The sequence below is a fragment of the Meleagris gallopavo genome, chromosome 1, assembly GCF_000146605.3.
Source record: "Meleagris gallopavo isolate NT-WF06-2002-E0010 breed Aviagen turkey brand Nicholas breeding stock chromosome 1, Turkey_5.1, whole genome shotgun sequence".
In the NCBI taxonomy this organism is placed as follows: Eukaryota; Metazoa; Chordata; class Aves; order Galliformes; family Phasianidae; genus Meleagris; species Meleagris gallopavo.
The window spans coordinates 39,008,501-39,025,051 of NC_015011.2; the positions used below are offsets into that span (position 1 = coordinate 39,008,501).

General features: G+C 38.6%; 1 protein-coding gene across 1 annotated transcript in view; it reads right to left on the bottom strand.

Moving 5' to 3' along the window:
• Nucleotides 1-16,551, bottom strand: part of PPP1R12A (protein phosphatase 1 regulatory subunit 12A) — a 123,156-nt gene that overhangs the window by 62,473 nt on the left and 44,132 nt on the right. The window contains 1 exon segment of the mRNA XM_010708460.3: nt 15,829-15,959. Within this exon segment, the coding sequence (XP_010706762.1) occupies nt 15,829-15,959 (131 nt within the window).

A 16,551-nucleotide genomic window follows, 5' to 3' on the forward strand; every position in this document is an offset into this window, starting at 1 on the left:
TTTTGTAAGGAAAATATTTACCTCACTGAAGCTGTTAATTTTGTTCAACTAGTTCTAGGTCTGATGAAAAGAGCAGTGCATAAGAAAGCGTAGGTAGCCAAGAAAAGGCTGCAGTAGCACTTCACAAAGTTATTTAGCCATATGAACGACTTTGTAATCAAATGATCCTTTAAAGCAGAACCCAAAACCGAAGCAGCTTACAGACCAAAATGAGACCAGCAGGGCTTTGGGACCAGTAGGGCTGGAGAAGTGGAATTACTGAGTTCCCCTCTGCATATACTTACAGGGTTTGGTTTTTACTGGGGCAGCGAAAGAAGAACCAGCTGATGAGTTTGAAGGGATAGAAGAACTAGGAGAAAGATGACTCTTTGGAGAAGTGAGATCTCCATGGTGATGATGGCCCTTTCCCAGCCTTTTTTCAGCTGCTCCATCTAGGCACTCCCTCTGCTACCCCTACCCCATAAATCAATAATGAAATAGCAACACAGTCTAAAATATTATTCAAATACCAACTTTTTAAATACAACTTTCCAATTAAGCAATGAGAGTGATGTTTGTTCTGCCTTCTGCATCATTCAGTGACAGACGATCCCAACCCAAACAAGTTTATGCATTTGTTTATTTTCCTTGACTGCAAGAGTCATTTCAGCAAAGTAATGGCATGGTTCAGATGGTGCGTGAAGTTACCTCGGTGCCTACAGCATCACAGCTGTAATTGGGAAACCTAGCACTGCCAAGAGAAAGGAGAACTGTTTCAGACATGTAGGAAACCTGACTGCATCACATACGGAAGGGAGACAGATTTGCTAGCTGAGAGCAGGAGATCGATGCTCTGTGTTTTTAGGACACAGCTGAGCCTACAAATAAGAAGGTTCATTTTCTTTTTTTTTTAAGCCATCCTCCAAACTTTCAAACTTTCACGTTAATTGAAACTGATAGTATGATTTCACATATGGGCATCTTTGACATCATCAGAATCATTAATTCTGATACCATACTAAAATTTTCACCTGTTACAGCATATTGTTCTGTGTAGGTTTGTGTATTAAAAAGTCATCAATGTTTCAAACTAAAAGAACATTTACTGCTTTTTAAAATCTCTAAGGCTACTTCAAATTTCCTTTTTCTAAAATAAGTAAGCAAAAACTAGCTTAAATTTCCTCCACTGATATTTATTCGATACAGCTACATGGTATACAAAGAAATTAGGACAGTTTAATAAAAATCTACAACCATAGCCTTTGATATCAAGTCCAGAAAAAGATGCTTTTTGCCAGGCTGAATGCAATGGAAACGTAAAAATCTACTGGATTCTTGCAGTCATCTCCTTATGAAACCTTTTGCAATTAGGCAATTAAATTTGTATCTTTTGTAATTCATTCATTGTGACGTTCAATAGAGAGCTACAAAAGAATAATTCCAGAAAATATGACTGTTAATTTACACAATATTCTTGTAAGTGCTATTCAAAATATAAATAAAAAAGAAGGAAACAGTAACTTGAGCTGTATCATGCTTATTTTTTGGAGCTAAAGCTTTCAAACATTGATATTCAAGCTAAAGCATCTCTTCCAGATACTTCTGTTGTCTAAGTAAAAAGAATTGCAAGTATCAGACAAATATCAGAAAAGACAACAGCAGGAAAATAAAATTGTTTGTGATACTTTTGCCCTGATGTTTCCATGACAAGCATTATGCAGCCCAGGTAAGACTGGAAGAACAAGTTTGCTTTGTGATTATGTTCTATGAAGGTAAAAATACTTCCATTTGAAATCTGCATTTTAGGAATCCTCAATATTCCTCAATTGAAGTACAGAGTGAAGTTAGCAACCTTGAAAAATGTGAAATATTTACTTTAAATAATTATTATGCAACCCAGACCCTCCTATCACTTGTCAAAAATACATTTCAGTGCTTTTTATAAAAGATTGGAATCTCAGCATCTCTGAGACAACAATTAACTCCGTATGAAAGCCAAACAGTACTAACCCAAACTAAGCTCAGGAACTGGAAATTAAAAACGTTACCTTACAACTTGGCCTACAGTTGGCCAAACAAAAAATACTTTGGATTTTCTAAACTTCAACAGCTGCAACCAACTTGATATGGTCAGGAAACATTTTAACCATATTTACTGCAGCAAAAAAAGAAGGACATTTGTTTACATTCGAACCTCAGTTCACAGTATCTGGAAACAAGTTTACTAAGTAATTAGGGATATAATTAACTTTAAGAGCTTGCTGAACCTGAAGGTCACAAGAAGCAGGGTAAGCGAGGAGCACGGCAGAGCGGTGGCTCCTGAATGGATTTGGTTCTTACCTGCTGCCTGCTGAGCTCATGAGGAAGTCAGCAGTGAAACCAAGTGCTACCTTCTGCCTCCTAACACCATTGGACAGGGCCCTCTGACCCCAAGATCTGAAGAGAGGGACCGTCCTAAAACCTTTCTGCTATTTATCCGTGTAAAATAAGCATGTCTACTTCAGCCTTGCAGAGAAATGAGATTTCATGTTAGCAAGGCAACAGCACGACTGGACTCCCACGGCCTTTTAACCAATTTCCCATTTCAGCTAAGCCCAGCTGTTTGTTTCTTTATATCCATAGATGATGGAGTTCCTATTAAGTCCACGAGAGCCCCCAGTGAATGGCAATAAGGAGCCAAAAACAGCAAAGTGTCACTGCGCTCAGACAGATGCCATCAACTGGAGACACAAAATCCAATTCTGCCAGAAGGTAACAACTGACAGAAGGTAAAAACAAATTAAAAAGTTTCAAATCATTGGAATATATATTTTAATGGCCTCCTTTTAAGACAACTTCCAGCAAATAAAGTCTTAAAAATATTTAAAAGTACATCTTCGTAAATCATATCAATTCTTTTCAAAAAGATACTGGCATGGGGCCAAACAAGCAGACATTCAAGCCACATCTTACAGATTGAAGCTCTAAAATGTTAATATTACTGTTTCAAATTTATTTTATTTTTTAAGTACATTGAAGCTGTAACACTTGATCCTTTTAAAGGCTTCTATTGGTTTGAGCGCCTGGGAATATTTCTTAAAAGAATCAGTACCAGAGAAGTTTCACTTTTAGGTTCCTAAAAATGTTAACATTAACTCAGTCGGAAGTGGAAATGCTAACTCAAACTCCTTAGGCTTTCTCAAAACTGGTTTTGGTTTGTTTGGTTTGTTTTGTTAGATTTAGGGGGAAAAAATAATACTTAAGGGCAAGGCAAGGTAAGCTGTAAGTTGTACAGGCCGTCCAACTCACCAAGGGATTAAATCACAGCTTCCATACGATTCTTACGGTGAACTTGTCAACGTAACTGCTTAAAGTAACAGATTAAAGAAAAAGAAAACAGAAAACACAACTACAAATACTCCAAAGCTGAAGCTAATTAATACCCAACGTGACTCAGAGGTCTCAGGAAGCACGGCGAGTCCTTGCCCACAGAGGTGAGATGGGGCGTGCGGCTCTGCACAGCGATCCCTGAGCCGTTCTGAGCACCAACCTTCAGATAATTCCCCTGCTCCCACCTCCGCACAGGTGGGATATTCCTGCAGTTGTCTCTTCTCCTGGGTCTACCCACAGATGCTCTAAAGTAGGAAATGAAGGTGCCAAGCGAAATACCATAAGCAAAATGATACAAATTTCATTGGGCTGAGAATATCTGCTGTGAATAATAAGGCTGATGTAGTGAGAAAACCAAATGGTTTGAGAAACAAGTCAAACTAGCAGGAAGCCTTATTCAGGAACTGTGCAAAATGCAACTGATGCCAGCAAGTCATGGCTGACGTAAGAAAGGCTTCTCCAATGTAACTTAGACTACAATTGATCCATCAGGCATTTTTAAGGTTATTTCTCTTTGCACATCTTAGCAGATTCTCTCATCTTTCTCATTTGAGAACAAAAAGCTGCAACAGGAACATTTACCCTAAGAGCAGTATGAGCAGCTACACAAAACTCTGGGGTAAATAAGGCCAGCTAGGATTATTTGGCAAAACTTGCTGATTACTGCTCCTGAAATACATGAGTGAAGATTTGCAGCTAATTGGTATCAACCACAGATGTCAGGTGAATTTATGATTTCTTCTGGAAATTGTTAACAGTAGGGAATATTTTTTAAGTGATTAAGAAATCATTGCTGGGAAACAATTGACCAAATGACTTAAAACCAATTGGAAGTGATGATTTCTTTTCAATTTTCACTTGTTTAGCCCAAATTTCTAAGTTTGTTTTTCCTAAATTATGGACTGATTTAGAAATGTATACCCTTCAGGTATGCAAGAGCTCTTCCAAATAGAGCAAATCTAGCTTGTTCTCATTCTCAAATCTGCTATGAAAGCTTCTTCAACACACACAAATCTCTGCTTCAGAATCATCAAATACCCCTCAGTGTGATCCAAGTAGTATGTCACAGAGACGAGAAAAAAAATCTCCCTAGGCAAACAGCTCTTTCTGTTGATTCTGAATAATGTATACAGATAAGAAATATATTTGTGTTTATGAAGAGTACTTATGAACACTCTGAAACGTAGCAAAACAACACTGAGCTGGCTGTCCCTAGCCTCCAATGTAACTTGCACACCCCAAAGAAGCACAGTAACTAAAAAAAAAAATCACATCTTTTCACATGTTTTCCTTTTTAGTAAGCAGGAACATGGAAGAAATGGTGCAGATAACTGTATCTGGTTAGCCTTAAGTCTTCCTGAGTGCCAACAAACCTATGAAACAAGACAGCAATAAGCTCTAGAGGTATTCGTACGTAGGCGGCTACCTAAACATTAACAGGGCAAAGATGAAACAGTAAAAATTCCTACTTGCAGCATATGAAAAGGAACTAAGCCTACATATTTTACCGTATCCATATAGAGGAAAAGACACACGAGGGGTGGCAGAGCAATGTTTAGGTGAAAGTAAACAGTGACTGAGAAGAAGAAAGTAGGAAACCCGAAGAAAGCTATATAGGGAAGCACATGCTAGAACCTAATCCCACCCCTGCCCCCCAAAGAAGAACTGCAGCCTGGTAGTGCCAGGACGAACACAGTGCAAAAACCTCATCAGGAATGAAATCAAACGAAACAAAGATACTTTTCAAGTGCACATCAGAGGTTAGTTTCATTATACGTTTATTCTGAAAAATTAGTCAACACTTTCTCTGCTGGCCAGTGAATGCATGACAATTATTCAAGCTCAAGCATATGAAATGTTGTAGGAATCACTTTCAAAACTAACACGGTTGTTTAAATAAAAGGAAAAAAGGATTTCAATAAATCAAGTGTTAAGATACCAGACCAACATGTTTTGAAGTCCAATGTTCTCAAAAAATACTAGAAATAAAGAAGTGACACACTGCAACATCTGACAATAAAAATACACCATTTTTCAACCACAGATGATAATTGGCATTTTTTTCTCTAGAAATACTGTTTTTTTATATAAAGCTGATTATCTCTTTTGCATCCTAGAGTGCAAAAATGATTAGGTTTGAAAACGTCTTGTTACACCTGTGAGTACAGTAACCGTACTACATGATGGTCTCAGTGCTCAGAATGCTTTCCTGCAGCAAATCCTCCAGCGTTACGGTGTCATCAAGATGAATACTTAGGGCTGACTTACACCGGTTTAAAAGAAGAACAAACAGCAGCACTGAAGTAGAAAAGGAGCCGGAAGGGAAATCATGCTGCTGCACACCCTCCTCAAATGAACGCTCGCCAACCAGAGGTGATGGCAGAGCCAGAACATTGTCCCTCCTGCCTTTTGCCAAGGGTAACATTGCTGCAGGTCAGAATCTGTGATGCTACAGAAGGCTGATGCCTTTCTGTTACACTGAAAGTTATGAGTATGGACTTGACAAACTTATTTTCCTGCAACAGTGACGTGTTGGCATTTATACCAGAGAAGTTTAAACCGAGATCAATCCTGAAAAACCCTTTTACTGTACTTAAACAAATATAAGCAAAGATATAATTTCTACACTATAGAATTTACCTTGTTAATAATTAAATTACACAATACTATAGTGACCAAATCTTGGTATAAAAACATTGCTGCCATAGTGCAGCTTCTAGCATCATGCAGCAGCACTGAACTCAGTCCGACCTCTCGCTAGGAACTGTCTGTCCATCTGCAATGCACAGCAGCTGTTCACCTGCTTGGTTCACTTCAAACTTCTTTGAAAACACATTTCCTCCAAAAGCACTTTCATTCTTCATTCAAATATTTGATGAGCAGTACCCTCATCTGCAATCAGCAGGTGCCAATAATTCCTGTTTTTATACTTTCATCTTGTCATATTTGCTGTTTATGAACAGAATTACAGTTTTGATCTCTGTCTCTGAATTGTATCTCTGTATCTCAATCTCAGAGTGCAGCAGCCCCACATCTCTATGGACACCACTCTAAATCTACATGGATTTCAAAATAGTTCCAGCTGCCTTAATCCTGCCTCAGTAAGAGATAAGAAGACTAGAAACATGCACACAAGTGATCACAATCACTTGCACTGAAATGACGTAGCTGGGAACATCCAACAAAAGACACAACTTTAAGAAAGGATAAATAGGTGCATAAATGGCCTTAGTGTCATTAGAAAACTTACTGCATACTGCAGAAGAGGATCAAGCTCAAATAAACACATTTATGCAAAAGCTTAAAGAATACAAAAGCTGAAGTGCAAAGAGGTGACAACTATACCACACCCATGTTTTCTCCTAGAAAACAGCACTTGAAACGAATACTCCTACATATTTGTCACTCAGCTGCTCACATTTAATTAACTTCAGAATTCAGAGGTAAGATAACTACTGTTAATTGTTCTTGGGATACCAATAAAATCTATGCTCTGGGAGAAACAATTAAGATCTTTCCTATGCATATCACATCTTCAAGCAGGATTTTTTTTTTAACCTCAGTTGCACTTTTAAACTCTCTTTCAGCCAAAAAATTAGGGCACTTTGAGCTTTACTCCAGGCATCTGTTCCTTGATTTTTCATTAGACCCAATGAATTAGACCCTTCTACTCAATCATACAGCCTTGCAGAAGATATGTCTAAACTGAAGAATACATTACGTTTACTTTTCTAAGAACAGAAAGGCAATATGCTTACAAATAAAGTCACAAATGGCAGTGCACACAGTGATCCCATCTGAAGAAGGCAGCTATAGAGCACACACAGTTTTTGTGCATCCTACAGTGACTATCTCCCCTAGACACCCTTGGCTGAACAAAGAGGTATCAAATCAGGCAGGCCATACAATTTCTGCCAACCTATCAACCATATCTTAATGTGCATTTCTGCCAGTTGGTTTATATTCAAATGCCAGATCACTACTTAGCTACTCAGCAGTAAAGATTAAACTCTTCCACGTAATGACATGATTTTAAAGAGCAGATTTCACCATCAACCTAAACAACTCAATCAGTGTTTTGTTATTCCTAGGAGAGATGTACATGCACAAAAACATACTGAAAACAGTACACTGCCACAGTACATCTTCATGAAACAAAAAGCCAGTTGATATTAACTCAATGATCTTCAAGTTTGACTGTTCTTTTCTATTACGGAATTTAGCTTTACCTTTGTAAAGGTCTCATAAGAGTTTGCAAGAGGAGGAACTTTCATGTTCCTGATAATGAATGAATACTATAGTTGGGGGGAAAAAAAAGAGACTGCAATGCGAGCCCGTGCTCCGTTTCATCCCCCGCTGACCAATAAACAATCTTGCAATATCCTTAATCTTCTTTTTGCCAAACCCTTCTTTCAGAAAAAAACAAGGCAGCAAATAGAAAAGCATTAACTGAAACAATCTTTCAAAGCTTTAGTGATCTTTTCCCAGCTATCAAAACAAACACTCCATCTTTACCACTGTCAAGTTGTAAGAAGTCAGTCATTCTTCTAGAAAGCTGTTATTCTGCGGCTGGAATAATTTTTCTTTGCCTGCTTTTATTTTGCCACCTGATTAGTTTTACAACATATCCTTCTGAAATCCTATTCTCATTTCCCAAGTGGGTCGTGTTAAGGTTCATCTTAGGTCCTTTTTCATTTTCATCACAGAATGGTTTGGGCTGGAAGGGACATTAAAGACGATTCAGATCCAATCCCCTGCTGTGTGGAGGGACAACCTTCCACTACCTCAAGGTGCCTAAAAGGCCATCCAGCCTGGCCTTGAATGTCAAGGGATGGAGCAACCACAGCTTCTTTCGGCAGCATGCTCCAGTGCCTCACTTCCCTCATAGTGAAGAAATTATTCTTATAGCTAATCTAAGCCTCTTTTAGTTTAAAGCCATTGCCTCCTGTCCTATCACTACACTCCCTGATGAAGAGTCCCTCCACAACTTTCCTGTAGGCCTGCTATTTCTTTCCAGTAATACCTCAATACCTGCAGATGATCAAGTTAGCAAAACTTGGAAAAAAACTGATTAGAAACTGCTTTGAAAGCTACGTTGTGGTTCCACCATTCTGAGTTATTGCAGAAGAACATTCAGCAGCACCAGCTGGCTCAGGGTCGTGATGTGGGGGAACAAGGAGAGACTTCAGCTCAGCAGAGTCAGCGTTCCACAGGCAGGTTTCTGCTCAGAGGTGTCTGAAAAGCAGCCCAGACTTTTTTTTTTTAAAATGCCTGCAAATCTGTGCCAACTGCTGTTGGCAAGCCAGATCAGCTCACTGATCCAAAAAAGAATAAACTTTTCAAAACCCCTGCAGGCTAGTCTTATACTAATGGTTACCACGCTGCTGTGTGATTGTTAGCTACTGCTAGAGGGGGAGTAAGAGTCCCAAGCCTGCAGAGGAGGGGAGAAAGCAAAGAGAAGAAGGAATGGCTGCCTGTTTCTGCAGTAGTCTCAAGCTAGATCACTTAAGCATATGGTGAAAATGTCTTGGATTCCCTTCATTATTTGTTGCTCAATGAGCATTGGAATCATCCCTGTAACAGGGGGGAATCCCTATCATCCAGTCTGTGCAGCCAGTCCTTTTAAGGCAGTGAGAACTTTAAGCAGAACACCTAGAACTGAATATCTATGTATTCAACTGCAGGATGGCAGGGTTGTCTCTCAGTCCCCTGTACACAGGACAACAATCACTTGTGCAGTCTCACTGGGTTGTCACTAAAATAGAGACATCTTGGGATAAGGGCTTGCTGAGGTCTCAGCAAACCAGTTTGGCTGGGTTCACTTACAGGCGGCTGGAGCCCACAGACACAGACAGGCGCCAACAGCAAGACAGTGGCTAACTCAAAAAAAAAAGCCTTTTAAAATGAGCTTTACACACTGGGGGAAGGAGGTGAGGCAAATTACGAAACTTTTGACTCCTTCATATTCTTTGAATTATTCAGACAGTTGATACCATACACATCATTCAAAATAAGAGCAAAACATTTACCTTCATGTTCTGTTTTTCCTTCCCTCTCTGTGCTTATGATTCCTAACAAGAGAACAGTGCTTTTGCAGACAAATCAGTGCCTTTGGAGGTGCACTGCATTATTGCTTTGTTAGGAAAGGATATGTTAAGCCACCAATGAGTCTGGGAAGGAAGAAGTGGAACTTCTAGCTGCTAAACACTGTGATCAAGTTCTAACTAAAGAGTATTACGAGGGCTGCTCTGAAAGTAATGCTTCCTATTTTACTGCGCTGGTACACGATATCAGAGGTGGATCCTGGTGGAATGGCAGAAGAGAGTGAACCTTCCCACCAATACTCCATTATGTTTTGCTGCTGGGTGACAGATGGCAGTGAAGAAGCAATCTGACAAAATGGTGGCTGAGATGGAAGTGTGTATGAAGCAAAGGTGTATTATTCAGTTCCTCAGTGTGGAAAAAATGGCACCCACTGGCATTCATCAATGCTTGCTGAACGTTTCTGGAGACAAAACAGTGGATGTGAGCATAGTGAGGCAGTAGGTGGTGCCTTTCAGCAACACTGACAGCAACATGAAAGACAAGCCATGTTCCAGATAGCCATGCACGGCTGTCACACCACAAAATGAAGAGTGTCTATCAGCTCACCCATGCAAATCGGTGGATTATGACCAGAGAATTGTGTATGGAGTTGAATACTGGCTTCAATGTGTTGGAAATAATGGTGGCAATGCGGAATATCACAAAGTTTGTCCCAGATGTTTTCACAGGGTATCAGAAAGAACACCGTATGTGAGTTTATCAGAACCTAGTGAACCAATATAAAGCTGAAGGCAATGGTTTTCTGGATTTTATCATCACCGGTGTTGAGATGTGGTGTCAGCACTACAAGCTGGAGTAAAAAGAGCAGTCCATGGAGAGGCAACAGGTGAATTCCCCATCAAAGAAAAAGTTCAAGAAACAGCCCTCAGAAGGTAAAGTGATGTGCACTGCCTTTTTGTGTAGGAAAGGGGTGATCCTTATGCATTTTTTCTGGAACCCTGATTGCAATGCTGCCTAAGCTGAAAGTTCCAATTTCCAGAGTCAGTCCAGAGAAAAAGAAAACCTTTCTCTTGCAGCACAGTAACTCCAGGCTCCATACCAGTCTGAAAACTCTGGAGCACACTGCTAATCTTTGCTAGACTGTCCCACTATACTCACTGTACAGTTTAGGATTTGGCACCTTCTGACCTCCATCTTTTCAAGCCAATGAAAGCTGGACTGCATAGGAAACATTCTCAACACTGCCACAGCAGCTGTTGGTGCAGAATTTTATGAGTACAGCATGCAGGTTCTAATTCATCACTGAAGAAAATGCAAAGCTAACAGTGGTGACTATGTAGAAAAATTGTTTAATAGCTGAGAATTTGCAGTATCAAATAGCATTATTGTGCTCTTTACTGTTTCTAAGGAAATAAATAGGAGGCATTACTTTCAGAGTAACCTATGTAGAAGTGCTGTAGCAGTGATGGCCTTGGAAACAAACAAAAATAAAATTAAAGGTCAATTTCTGGACTGGATTCCATCTATAACGCAAAGGACCTACAAATTAATGTAGATTCCGTTTTGCAGAGCCCAGAAGAAAATGAATAGCTGATCTCTGTAAGGTGCTGGAAAGTATTTAGATCATCTTCAAAGTGCCACAAAGACTTTGAATAGATATTTCGGAAACATCTATTAGCAAGCTCAAATTCTGAACGATTAAGGAAGCATGGCCATTAAATACTGCCAGATAGTCACACCCATCAATTACACCAAAGGCCGATGGAAATGTGTAGCCACTGCTTGTCATTAGTAGGGAACACATTTAATCATGCATTTTAAGAAAGATCGTGGCAATTTTGCTCGTTTCAAAATGGCAAGTTTGAAGTCTAGCATTTAAAATAAGGAACTTCAGGGACTACTGATAAATACAGATGAAAATTAAATACAAACTGGAAGAAAGTTACTGTCAACCAAACATTTATTTCAAACAACTTGACGAGATAAAGGGAATGTGAGCGTACAGTTTGGTGATCTCAAACTCATCCCAGCCCTGCACACTGTGTCAGAGGACGTTCCTCAATTCAAGCTATCTGCAAAGTTTCCAATACAATATTCAGTAGAAAAATTCTATTATTAACTTAAGAGACACCTTCCTTTCTCTCTTTTCTTTTTTTTTGGGGGGGGAGGAGGGGTGAGGACAAACGTGTAACTGTCAAATGAATAATTAATTCAATTTCATTTGTTTTTTCTTTTTTTTTAAAAGTCTTTCATACATTTTCTGAAAGATAAACATCCTTCCATTCTGGTAAAAATGAAAATACATTCGTAGCAGTAAAGCTACATTAAGCAGTAAAACTACACTGTAGCCTGCAAATGCTCACAAGCAAACTCAAAACTCAATCCCAAGCTGACAGCTAGGCACGGGAAATGACTCACACGAAAGTACACTTTCACACATACTTTTTCAACAAGAGAGAAATATATGCCATTTTACATTTATTTTATATTAATCTGGTGCAACACAAAGTGGTGTAAAGAAAAAGTATTTTAAAATACCACTCTGCACTATTTCTTGATACACTAGTATGTTTGTTCTTGTCTTCTGCATTCTAAAGAGTAATGTGTTTATTACCCAATACTAAAACAATATGTAAGCTTTTAAACTGCAGAGGAATTCTATCATACAAATCAATGCGTTACATTCACCTGAATAGTTCTATTAGATGTGTTCATGCTTCTGTGAAAGCTCAATTTAAGGGTCCTACATATTAAACAATATCTTAAAGAATGCAGATACAAAATTTCTGCTAAAGGGCTTCTGCATTAGTTTGCTTCCACATTACTGCAATTTTTCAAAGCATTTGATGTTGACATTTTAATCTATGCTAACAAAATGAAGGCAAAGAAAAATCTCCTTCATAGAAAGCTTTCTGTATAAGAAAAAGAAAATAGAAACAAGTACAAGGAGACTATTCTACAGAAAACCCACCTGTTTTGGCAACTCTGAATAATATCCAACACATTCATATTACTATTACTTGTAAGCTAATTCATATGATCATAAAACAGATGAAGTGTAACTTAGAGGAAAACTCTAAAATTGAAAAATTCGAAGAACTTCCAGCAAGTTGAAGCACTCCCAGCATTTGCAGATCTCAGAAACAGAAAGAAAAGGTGCTGTTGCCGCTTATGGTTCTTTCTTTCCCAGAATAGCCCTCCATCTGCAACCAGCTGACACTCTGTACCACATCAAACTACATTTTTCTTGCTGTATTTCACATGAAGTATACTTCTACAATGCTGACGTTTCTTAAAGTAGAAGACACACGTTTTAATGGAGACAGGAAGCACATTCAAGAGAAGAACATTCCAAAGAAGCTACAGACTGAAATGGGACAGGAGATGCTGCTGGGAGAAGACGTTAACAGAACTGGTGAGTGCAAGATGCACTGGAACTGGGAATATACCTGCAGTGTGCAGCCTGCTGGCAAGACAGCAGCATGTGCACATTAATACATAGAGAGATGATCGGCAGTTCTCTGAAAGCACAGAGAGATAGAAATGATCCTACACTGATCAAACAGCCACACGATCACCTGTTAACCAGGGGGTGATTCTCTGCCATTTCCATTTACTGTACAGAATATGAAATGGTTGCTAATAGCAAATGGATGGAATATTTAGAAATAACATCTGAATTGTAAGACGATGGTGTACTGATTTAATTATAAAGCAGTATGAGCAGAAATCTTTATCACTCTGTAAGACAGTACATTATCCATCTCAGCATAATTCTATGGAGGTCAAACAAGCATCAGAAGAAGCCTGGGATTAACTTTTTTTTTTTTTTTCTCTCTCTAAAAGCAGAAAGAAGGCTTCACATCCTATTAATGGATCTGCAAACTCCAGCACAACATATCCTGGTTAGATCTCACAGAAAAGCCCTGGTTAGTGATCAGGCAAGAGTACCATGCATCATTAACAGAACTTCTGCTTTCTTTCCTCCACTTTCCCCCCACCTCTTTTAATTCTAAAAAGCAATGCACACAAATGCACAAAAAATATTAAGGTTGCAAGTGTGCACATATTCAACACAGAGAGGACATACCTAGAGTGAGAAGTTCCCCATAATATGCTGTCAACACATAAATGCCCTTCATAGCAGAAAAGATGCCAATTTCCTAACTCTGTGCCTTACATACAATTTTTGACTTTGAGAAACAAAATCCTGAAAAAATGAAGTATCCTATATAGTGCTGATTTTTTCTTATGAGTTCTAAAAATGTACGCATTGCAAACAAAATCAAAATATTAACAAAATCACCATATTTGGAGGATTTTACAAACTATGCTGTTCTAAGAGAAAAGTTCCACTACTCACATTTGAGGGAAGAACACCCGAGGTGGAAGCAGAGAAAGCTAAAGCAGATTGCTGAATCCCCACTTTGACAGGGTATACAAAGCTATGCATGAGGTAAAAGTTTTACAGAAGGAAAAGAAAGGAAAGCACAAGTCAGACTCTCCTTGGTTGTTTACTAATAAAGCTGGAAACACCAGAACACATTCCCTGATCCTTTTTTTTCCCCTCTATTTCCTTCTAAGAAATAGGAAATGAGCAGAAATCATTGTACAAAAATACCAGTCCACATCATAAGGGACACAGAAATGTCAAGCTACTAGCTGTATTTTTTTTTTCAGAACTTTAAATATAATCTCCATAATTTCTCCAAAGATCCCATCTATCCAAAGTGCTCCTTCTCTTGAACAAGAAAATTTACCACTAAAAATGATACATACTGGGTTCAGCCACAGACACACAAACTTCTGTGCTTTCCAAGAAAGGTATATTCTTAGTGGAACAGATGCTGAATCCAGTGTGTGCCACATGCCGAATAAAATTCCTAATGCATGGTAATTTCTTACACAACCCCTTCCTCTTCCCCAAGTCTTGCCTGAGCTGCAAATTCTGTTGTCAATTTTGTAAACTATTTGAAGCTGAGCTCACTCCTGGAGGGGTAGTCAGAAGGAAATCTAAACTCCGCTCCATTTAGGTCAGGTTACCCCTCTCTCTTTGATGTACGTGGGAAACAGTTTCAAGAGCCTATTTTTAAAATTCCTTGCACCTTAAAAACCCCGATCTTCCAGCAGTTTAGATGTCTCGCATCCTGCAGAATTATACTCCAATAATCTCACTTCTTTAAAGGACATTTCAGGAAAGTATGTGAACAGGTCCTCCCAAAGACTGAGAGAATAAAAATCACTGGAACCTTCAGAAATATTATAGGTTTCAGATTACTAAGGTTTCTTGTGGATAAGGGAATGCATTGCTCCTTCCTCGCTGCACAGCTGCGTCTAGCCTAGGTTGCAATGCCAAATAGAGAACATTTACTCAACTTTTTCCTATTATGGAGAAAGGCAGGTGTTTTACCTCTACTATACTGAAGAAAGGCATCTATTATCTCAGTCTGTAGGGAAATTCTTGTCATAGTATGGCCAACAAGTCAACACTTCCAACATGCATGCAAGAGAGATTACAGCATCAAACATCTGCTTAATGTAGAAAGGCAGATTACAGAAGTCAGCAGTCACAGTGTCCCAGTTACATAAAGAATACACAAAGCACTTCAATCTTTGAAAACCAAAAAATAAAAAATTTGCAGGAAAAATGAGAAACAGAAGAATCTCCAGAACTTCTCCTTTCCCTTAAAATTCGAACAACCAAATCTCTCACACTCACCAGACAGAAAACCAATAAACCATCTCCTGAAGTTACAATTGTCATCTTTTTCAATTGTAGTCAGTACATCAGTGGAACTGCATGATAGATTACTACCCTACATTTGATCTAAGCCTTACAATGGATCAAACATGACACAGTGTTTAGCAGAATTAGTGAAGTCTGCATAAACCCAAAGGGTATTCGAAAAACACTGTTACCCTCTTTACTGCAAGAACAGCATTCTGAACAACAAATGCCCCACATTTTCTCGAATCAGTCGTTGCTTCAGGTTAAGAAATACAATCTCCAGAAAAAAAATGATTCTAATGCATCTTCAGTGGTCCTCAACAGGCTTAGAAAATAACATCAAAAATCACTTTTGGAATTCACTGTCAAGTAAGCCTTAACTAATGCCGTAACAGGCATCTAACTTCAACAGTAAGATTCTGTTCTACAGCCAAAATATTTAGCAGAAGTCATCAATTCATACCACACCTGAAAAACAAAAGTTTCAAGACTGGAAATACAATTGCAAAATCAGTCTCCTACACATAGACATATCCTGGGATAATGTTTCAACTACAAACAGAATGTAAATTAGAACTTTCACCCCATGCCTCCCCCCAACAGTGGAAAATAATTTCTGAAAATCACCCAACAGTCTACTTCTGGTACCCCTCCAACAATATGTTAGCAAAATGCATGTATTTGAAATATAGAGGAAAAAGCCTTACTCTGCTATATCAAGATATCCACAGGAAGCAGCTGCATGTAGAGGTATCCAGCCTTCATTATCTGGTTGATTAATATTTGCTCCATTTTCCACCAGAAATTTCACCATATCTACGTTATCATCTATACAAGCCTATAAAGAAAGAAAGATGTAAGAAATAAGTTCACATTAAAGTTGTTTTTACAATATTGTGCATCATTAAGAAACAACTTCAGAAAAAAAATAATCGCTTGCAGGTACGACGTGGAAGCAAGTTTTATCTGTTGGGATTTGACAGCAAGACAAAAAGAACTGGAGAAAAAACACCAGTTAGAAATTTGTCAGCAAATCCTTTAACACAATAATTTAAACAGAGTTTAACAAAACCAATGAATGTGATTTCCTCAGGTAAACTGGCTCTGTTTTTCTGAAACCAATTCAGAGCCACCAGTATAAATTTTTTGTCCTGTACAAAGTCATTCCCTTTACCAAGCCCCCAGGCTCTAGCTCTATCCTAGGTCCAGCTTAGTCAAATGAATTATATTACAATTGCCAATAGCCAATCACTACACCACAGCAGAATTATTGTAGTCAAGAGATGTGGAGCAGTTTTGAAAACAGTGTTGTAACATGGTTTTAATTATAACGTAGTTCAGACTAAGGAGTGTGGAAGGGGATGCTAGGTTGCATTTCAACAATACCCTGTTGTTTTCTACTGCAGCATGTTTTATACCACCATACATCT